Source organism: Anoplopoma fimbria, chromosome 22 (genome assembly GCF_027596085.1).
Source record: "Anoplopoma fimbria isolate UVic2021 breed Golden Eagle Sablefish chromosome 22, Afim_UVic_2022, whole genome shotgun sequence".
In the NCBI taxonomy this organism is placed as follows: Eukaryota; Metazoa; Chordata; class Actinopteri; order Perciformes; family Anoplopomatidae; genus Anoplopoma; species Anoplopoma fimbria.
Genome location: NC_072470.1, coordinates 12,890,960 through 12,900,455, shown reverse-complemented (window position 1 = coordinate 12,900,455; position 9,496 = coordinate 12,890,960). Strand labels below are relative to the sequence as shown.

The following is a 9,496-nucleotide window of genomic DNA, read 5'->3' as shown; positions in this document are numbered from 1 at the left end:
CACCAGAAAGCTCAGGATGCACAACTGTGTGAAACTGCCCAAGTAACAAATATGTGATTTCTCTGCAATCCTTTTATTTAACTAAACACCGAGAGGGGGCGTTCTGCATAACGAGTACTTTACTTTGTATCATTTCAGTCCTTCTGTACTTTAACTGAAGTACCATGTTGAATGCAGAACTTTAAGTTATGACCACATGTATGGACCCATAATCATCACTCAAGTCCTCTCTTTGATAGGTAGACATCACTCAGAGACTCATAAATGCACACATACGAACTTACACACACACACACACACACACACACACACACACACACACACACACACACACACACACACACACACACACACACACACACACTCATGCTCATTCACATCTTGACTCATTGTGTTTTTTTCTTTGTTTTCTTGTTGTTTACATCTTGTAAAAATGCTTTTTCAACAATATTTCATACCATATGTATTTTCTTTTTGTATTCGTTATAGTATTGTGATTTTTTTTAATATTATATAGGTGGAGGCTTCAAATAAGCCCAGTGGGCTTTCTGCCTCTTCCTGCACTGTAATATCATTTATCAATGTTATGTTTCTTTTATATTTTTCAATTGTGCAAATAAACTAAACTAAACTAAAGTGCTTGTGTCATCCTCTCTAACGGCTTCCTGTTGAACAGATACTCTTTAATTTGACCATACGCTGCTTGATTACAGATAATATGACTGTTTCCAGGACAACGACCACGTACTGAGCTGCTCCAATCAGATTAATGCTTTTCATCAGTGTGCTCTTTATTTTTGGTACATGTGTCACATCAGCAGAGAGTCTTTTTTCTTTTCTTTTTTCTTTGCAGCTGGAGACATTACAGCTGCAACTAACCATAATATTAATGATTAATCTTAATATTCTCTATATTCTAATATATAGTATATATATATACAGCGGGTAAAATAAGTATTGAACACGTCACCATTTTTCTCAGTAAATATATTTCTAAAGGTGCTATTGACATGAAATGTTCACCAGATGTCGGTAACAACCCAAGTAATCCATACATACAAAGAAAACCAAACTAATACGTTCAGAAATTAAGTTATGTGTAATACAATGGAATGACACAGGGAAAAAGTATTGACCACGCTTACTGAAATGTATTTAATACTTGGTACAGAAGCCTTTGTTGGTGATGACAGCTTCAAGACGCCTCCTGTATGGAGAAACTAGTGGCATGCATTGCTCAGGTGTGATTTTGGCCCATTCTTCCACACAAACAGTCTTCAGATCTTGAAGGTTCCGCGGGCCGTCGGAACGTTAACAGGCTAATCTGTCATCAGTCAGCAGCTTCCTCTGAAATAAGACATCACCTGCCTCTCAGAACTGCAGTTATATCATCTGTAAAACTAAAGACAACTTTCAGTAAAGGTCCTCCTCTTCCTGTAGGCAGATATACACTGAGGACAGCACATGAGAGCATCAGAGCAGAGACAGACAGAGAGACAGACGGCAGAGAGACGGTCTACCTGGACGTCATGGATCACCTGTTGATGCTGTTGCTGTTGCTGTGGAGCTCAGGTAGGACTCTGCTTCAGAGATGATGTGCTTTATTCTGTGTGTCTGTGTAGCAACAAGGCTGTAAAGCACAAAGTATATAATCCCGCAGGCTTAATAATGATAATAATAATAATAATAATAATAATAATAATAATAATAATAATGATAATGATGATAATAATAATAATGATAATAATAATGATAATGATAATAATAATTAATGATAATAATAATAATAATAATAATAATGATAATGATAATAATAATACTAATGATAATAATAATACTACTTTTAATCTTCTTATTCTCCTTCTTCCGTACAAAAGTGTGTGTGTGTGACCTATGAATCTCAAAAACAGAGATGAGGAGCTGTGTGTGTGTGTGTGTGTGTGTGTGTGTGTGTGTGTGTGTGTGTCTGTGTGTGTGTGTGTGTGTGTGTGTGTGTGTGTGTGTGTGTGTGTGTGTGTGTGTGTGTGTGTTCTCTGTGTGTGTGTGTGTGTGTGTGTGTGTGTGTGTGTGTGTGTGTGTGTGTGTGTGTGTGTGTGTGTGTGTGTGTGTGTGTGTGTGTGTGTGTGTGTGTGTGTGTGTGTGTGTGTGTGTGTGTGTGTGTGTGTGTGTGTGTGTGTGTGTGTGTGTCTGTGTGTGTGTGTGTGTGTGTGTGTGTGTGTGTGTGTGTGTGTGTGTGTGTGTGTGTGTGTGTGTGTGTGTGTGTGTGTGTGTGTGTGTGTTTGTGGTAGAAGTCAGTCACTACAGATATGAATTAAAGCAGTGAGCAGCACGTTATCAACCCACAGTGCATTAACTTCCGTAAATTCACAGGAAACCATCTTAAATGTCAGCAGCCATTTTGTATAGTTCAGCCTCAGAAACAGTAGTCTATGAGCCTGAACTACACACGTAGTGAGCTAAGTACTCAGTGAATGAGAGTCAACAGCAGCTCCCCCAAGACGAGAAGTCAAAGAGGTCAAAAGAGGCTGAAGAGCAGGATTTAAACAACAGCTAGAGAGTCTTTTCTCTGCTGATGATATTATTTATGTGATTGGACAAATGTACCTCAAATGAACCCCAAACACACACACACACACACACACACACACACAAACACACACACACACACACACACACACACACACACACACACACACACACACACACACACACACACACACACACACACACACACACACACACACACACACACACAATAAAATAGTAAAACTGCTAAATAATTTCTTTGCATTTCAACAAACAGTTCAGACAATGGAGTGACGTCTTATTCTCATGTCTTTAGAAATGAAAGTAATAAAATAAATAAAAGCAATAAAATAAATAAAAGTAAATAAAAGTAAATAAATAAATAAATAAAAGTAAATAAATAAAAAATAAATGAAATAAATGAAATAAATAAAATAAATAAAAGTAAATAAAAGTAAATAAATAAAATAAATAAATAATTCCTACTGATTAATAAATACATATGTGTCATTTATTTTTGACTGCAGTGTTCCAGCCCCCGTGTTATAAAACAGGCAACATAAGTTTCCTTCCAGCTGATGAAACGGGATGTTTGGCCCTAAACTTGGTAATTTCAAGTTAAAATCCCCCAAATGTTCATCATAAGTAAATTCTTGATTGTATTTGATTAATATTTCTGCATTTAAAGTATATTCATTAATGATCTCTCTGTTCAGTGTTGTTCATGGTTTGAGGCGGAGTCTGTCATAGATTCACACTCATCAGTGACACTGATGGTGATGTGATTGATGTCAGCCTCACTGTTTCCTGTTCACTCTCCTACAGCCGTATCAGAGCATCATTAAGCTACTGCTAATGCTAACGCAACATCTCCTGCTGCTGCAGCTTCACATTAAAACACCTCAACATGACATCACAAGTCTTTTATTGTGAAGCACTCACAGGAAACACAATGTATTCATCACTGAGGTTAAAAACAGGAGAGACCGTCATGACTCGCTGCCTCTGATTGGCTGAACCCTTCTAGGTGTTCCAGGTGTCTGCTCAAAGCCAACGTTAGCTTATGCTAAGCTCTACTACACATTGGAAAGGCCCAGGAGGAAAGCTCCTAAACCACAGCAGTTCACCTTTATGTTCCCGTAGTCCAAAGTTAGTCTACCCGGTCTGAAGAACTTTATTAAATTAGAATTAAAATTGATATCTGGCCTCAAATGTTTTAACAATGACGTTGTTGTGAGTAACAGACAGATGAGCTCCTACAGAGCACATAGAAGAAACACAAGCAGACTGAGACACAAAGGTTTTCTGTAGAGCTAATACATTATTTATTTGGTCGTCTTGTGTTCTTATTCACAGATTGTGCAGATGTAATGCTATGTTATGACATAAACAATGACCTTTAACCTCCTCTTCTGTGATTGGCTGAGAAGGAAGGAGATATCTAAAAGAACAGACTTGTTTGTAAATGCAGGTTTAACTGTCTGTATATAAATGTAACAAGATCTAAATAGGTTTGTGATGAAAGCTGCAAATACATTATAAAAAATACATTTGTTGATTTCTATTACATTTTCTTAAAACGACAAATATGTGCATATTTCTCCAGGACTCCAGGCTGAAGGAAATCACACATCAACAGGTAAATAGAAAAAGAAAAGAGAAATAAGATTCAATGAAGCAGAATCAGCAGTCAAGGTTGAGTTTGTTCTTAATTAAATTCATTTATTTACTGACGACTCTCTTGTTTCTGTTCAGAGTCTGTCAGGTTGGTGGGAGGAGACAGTCGCTGTGCAGGAACACTGGAGCTGAAACATGAAGGACACTGGAGACCAGTAGAGGGCTTGTTCTGGACCCTGAAGGCAGCATCTGTTGCCTGTAGAGATCTGGACTGTGGCTCTGCTGTTTCTGTAGAACAGAGAGTGGAGTCCTCAGAGAGATCTGTGTGGAGGATCTACTCTAACTGTGTTTATTCTGGATCTGCTCTGATGGAGTGTTTAACATCAGGTTCCTCTTACTCCATCGTGTATCTCACCTGCTCAGGTAAGCCCATCAGTGACATCATCTATGTGCCGATCTGATTCCTATGTCTGGGTCCAGTCCCTCCCTAACTACATACTGTGAGTCTGTATATAAACACTCTCTGAGGTGGCTCTATCCCTTCATGAACCTTCACCTGTCACTTCCTCAGGGTTAGGGTTAGGGTAACCCTAACCCTAACCCTCCCCCGGGATGCACGAGAAATTGTTCCGGAGGTGGGAGTTGAAGACCTTGCGGACAGGATCCTCAGCCAGACGTTCCCAGTTCACCCTCACTACACGTTTGGGTTTACCGGGTCTGTCCGGCAGCCTCCCCCGCCACCTGATCCAACTCACCACCAGGTGGTGATCAGTTGACAGCTCTGCTCCTCTCTTCACCCGAGTGTCCAAGACATACGGCCGCAGGTCTGATGACACAACTACAAAGTCGATCATAGACCTTTGGCCTAGGGTGTTCTGGTACCAAGTACACTTATGAACCTCCCTATGCTCAAACATGGTGTTTGTTATGGACAGTCCATGACTAGCACAGAAGTCCAACAACAAAGCACCACTCGGGTTCAGATCGGGCAAGCCGTTCCTCCCAATCACACCCCTCCAGGTTTCTCCATCGTTACCCACGTGAGCGTGGGTAACGATGAAGAACTATGGAGTCCCCAGTCGGCGTCCTTTCCAGAACACCACCCAAGGACTCCAAGAAGGCCGCGTACTCCGAACTGCCGTTTGGTGCATAGGCACAAACAACAGTCAGAGACTTTCCTCCTGCGATTCCCAGTCGCAGAGAGGCGACCCTCTCGTTCTCCGGGGAGAACTCCAGAACAGCGGCGCTCAGCCGGGGGCTTGTGAGTATCCCCACACCCGCCCGGCGCCTCTCACCCTGGGCAACTCCAGAAAAGGAAAAAGTCCAGCCCCTCTCCAGGAGTTTGGTTCCAGAACCGGTGCTATGCGTGGAGGTGAGCCCAACTATATCTAGCTGGTAGCGTTCCACCTCCCGCACCAGCTCCGGTTCCTTCCCCGCCAGAGAGGTGACATTCCACGTCCCTAGAGCTAGTCTGTGATGCCGGGGGTCAGCACGCCCAGGTTTCCGCCCCAGCCTGCCGCCCAGCTCACATTGCACCCGACCCCAATGCCTATCCCTGCGGGTGGTGGGCCCACAGGGTGGCGGCACGATGTAGCTTTTTCGGGCTGGGCCCGGCCGGGCCCCATGTGCCAAGGCCCGGCCACCAGATGCTCGCCGGCGAACTCCCCTACCAGGTCTGGCTCCAGGAGGGTGCCCCGGTTTCCCTATTCCGGTCGAGGTGCCACAACCTTGTATCGTCCGATTCATTGAGGTTTGGTGAATCGCTCTTAGTCTGACCCCTCCCCCGAGACCACTTTGCCTTGGGAGACCCTACCAGGAGCTATTGCCCCCGACAACACAGCTCTCAGGATCACTGGGGCACACAAACCCCTCCACCACGATAAGGTGGCGATTCATTGGAGGAGGTATTTATTAATGGCACCTCTGAATCTTTTTATTTAGTGTCTGGTGATTTTTCTCTCTCTCTCTCATCTTCTATCATCTCTACAGACTCTGTCAGGCTGGTGAATGGGACTAGTCTGTGCTCAGGTAGACTGGAGGTGAAGTCCAACCACTCTAACCAGTCCAACCAGTCCAACCAGTGGTGGTCCTCATTGTGTGAAGATGACTTTGACCAGCAGGATGCAGAGGTGGTCTGTAGGGAGCTTGGCTGTGGGGCTCCTTCAGTCCTCCAGGGGGCGCTCTATGGAGAAGTGGAGGCTCCAATGTGGACCAAAGAGTTCCAGTGTGGAGGCCATGAGTCTGCTCTCCTGGACTGTAGAAGCTCAGGCTCAGATAGAAACACCTGCTCACCTGGCAAAGCTGTTGGACTCACCTGCTCAGGTAGAAGAGGAGCTGCAGCTCTGATCTGGTTCATTTCTGTTCTACTGAAACTCACTTTGTTCTTTTACTGACGACTCTCTTGTTTCTGTTCAGAACCTGTCAGGTTGGTGGGAGGAGACAGTCGCTGTGCAGGAACACTGGAGATGAAACATCGAGGAGACTGGAGACCAGTATATGGCTCTGGCTGGACCCTGAAGAAAGCATCTGTTGCCTGTAGAGATCTGGACTGTGGCTCTGCTGTTTCAGTAGGAGAGAGAGAGGAGTCCTCAAGGAGATCTGTGTGGGAGATCAACTCTCCCTGTGTTTATTCTGGATCTACTCTGAGGGAGTGTTCAACATCATGGTCCTCTTCCTCCATCCTGAATCTCACCTGCTCAGGTAAGACCATCAGGGACATCATCTATGACATCATCTCTGACAGCAGTGTTTCCAGTATGTTCCTTCCTCTGTGGTTTTCTGTTGGACTGAACTGTTAAGTTATCCAGGACAACGACATCCTAAAGTTGGGCTTGTTTCTGGAAGCTTCAAACCCTCCTGCTGAGCTCCACCTGGAAGGACACACCTGTCTGTCTGTCTGTCTGTCTGTCTGTCTGTCTGTCTAATTTCTATTATTATTAATACTACTATTGTTATTATTTCTATTATTATTATTATCATTATTATACAGTGCTACAGGTCATTTTTACACTTTCTGTCCCTCATCACATAGTTAATGTGTTTTCTGATGTTTTTTGTCAGATGTCTGAAATCAGGTCTGTGTTTAACTCAAGCTGAAGACATTTGAACGATTTGTTCTACGATATAAAATCATTAAATACCCCTCTGGTGAATGTAGAATAATACAAATCACAAATAGAAATAATCCAATTTTGTGGATTGTTGGACTACAAACATACATCATTCCTGCAGAACTCTAGTACTAGACAAAAGACAAACATTAACAGAACAATACAAGGGACACAAAACAGTAAACACAGATTCAACATTTATGAATGTGAACTTTCATCTTCTCTCTGTGTTTACAGACCTGCTCCTTCAACCAAACATCTCTGTGTCCTGCTCCACTGACGGGGTCTCCGAGGCCCAGCAGCAGGGGGCTCAGGTGCTGAGGGGCTCCACCTTCACCATCTGCTGCTCCATCCAGCCACAGTACCCAGGAGGCTCCTTCCAGCTCACCTTCACCTCCTCCAACTCAGCACACACCTACACCCAGCCAGCTGTCAATCACTCTGCCCACTTCCTGTTTCCTGCTGCAGAGCCCGCCCACCAAGGAAGCTACAGCTGTGTTTATCACCTCTATGTTTTCTCTCATAACTTCTCCTCTGAGAGCCGTCTGCTCTCTCTCACTGTCCCAGGTAAGCCGACTGTTTACATGCAGGTTAGGAGAAGATGATTGGTCCAATCTGACTGAAAATGATCAGCTGACCACAGAGTCCATGCATGTTGTTGTTTCTGGAATGACACTGTGTCATTGTGTTACAAATGTCATATAGTAACCAAACCTGAACCAAGTCTATAAACGGCAACATGAAAGAATAAACTGTAGGACGGAGCATGTTTGGTTACCAGGATAACTCTGGTTCTCTGAGAACTGAGGGAGGCGTTTCACTATGAGAAGCACCTTCTGACTCCACCAATCACAGAAGCTCCACATCCACCACATCGCTCATTAAACCACTTAGCCGCTAACTATCTACCAATCAGAAGCAAGAAGGGCGGTGTGCTCCGATACCTCACTCAGAGAACCAGGGTTATCCTGGTGACCAAACGTTGAGACAGTAGTTAGGTTGTTACTGCTCATGATAGCCACTATGCTTTATTTGATTCTAAACTAAGCCCCGCCCCTCTAACGCTGACTGGCCAATCACAGCGTAGCATGGTCCAGCTCTGACCAGGAGCTCTGGTGATGAAAACAGGACGTAGGTGATGACATCACTGTAACATGAAACCAAAACTAACCAGATCAAATGAAACAAAGTCACAAAAACACAAACCTTCATTCAGACTGACTCTCAAACAGAACATTTACCGCTGAAGACTTTAAACTCTGTATGAAGTCAAGTCATGAAGAGTAATAGTCTCAGTGGTTCTAGATTCCAGCTTCAATGGGAGCTGTTGGACTCATGATGTTGTGTGATGTGATGACTGTCCGTGTGTTTGATCAGATCCAACACCTCTTATCATCAAAGCGGTCCTCCTGCCGCTGATTCTGCTGTTGGAGAACGTTGCCCTCTACTTCTACTGTAAGGTACTGACACACGTCTGTTGTTTAGACCAGCGACTGGAATGAAGCTCTCATCTGTGTTTAGTGAACTGAACACAGGACTGTGCTGTCATGTCTCTCCAGGCCAGAAGGGGGAGGAAGCCGGGCAGACGGGAGAACATTGAGCTGGATGAGTTTAACCTGGGTGTTCCTGCAGCTGAAGAAGAAGGAGCTCAGGGAGCAGAGTAGCTCCTCCAAGGAGCTCATCTCACATCCAGATGGATTTCTAACACACAGCCACCATCAGCTCACTTTATACGCATGTTCCCTTTAAACAAGAAGAATATCATATTACATTATTAGAGCCTGTCTTTGTTACTCTCTTCTGACTTCCTGGCTCTCAGCTCAAAGCCCATTGGTTCCTGCTGAAGACGTGAGTCTTTAGAAACACCTCCCTGATATAAAGGTTCATTTAGAACTAGACTTGAGAGCAGGTTTACCAGAGTCCAAGCAGCCGGCGTCTTAGAAAGCAAAGACTATCAATTACGTTGTAATTATGTTTTTTAATAATGAATGATTTGGGATATTTCATAACAATTCTATAATGAAGGATTTTGCATAAATCACAAACCTTTGCTTAAATTTGTAAAATTATAATTAAAGCAATTACGAATGCTAATTTCATTAGAAACTATTCTACTTCATGAATTTACTTAATTTTGTAATAATGGACTTTTCTTGATTTTTTTTATAATTTGAGGCTTTTACTATTATCAAAAGCTTTTTGCTTTATTTCATAATTAAGGAGAATTATTTCATTAGAATTTT

At 43.1% G+C, this 9,496-nt stretch overlaps 1 protein-coding gene across 1 annotated transcript; it reads left to right on the top strand.

Annotated features, from left to right (window-relative positions):
* The first annotated feature begins 1,485 nt into the window (after positions 1-1,485).
* On the top strand, positions 1,486-9,189 carry LOC129111956 (scavenger receptor cysteine-rich type 1 protein M130-like). The gene is given in 8 exon segments (XM_054624120.1): positions 1,486-1,572; positions 4,133-4,165; positions 4,282-4,394; position 4,715; positions 6,133-6,465; positions 6,559-6,843; positions 8,523-8,548; positions 8,789-9,189. Coding segments are annotated over 8 exon segments (963 nt in total). The 5' UTR covers positions 1,486-1,529; the 3' UTR covers positions 8,918-9,189.
* Positions 9,190-9,496: the final 307 nt, after the last annotated feature.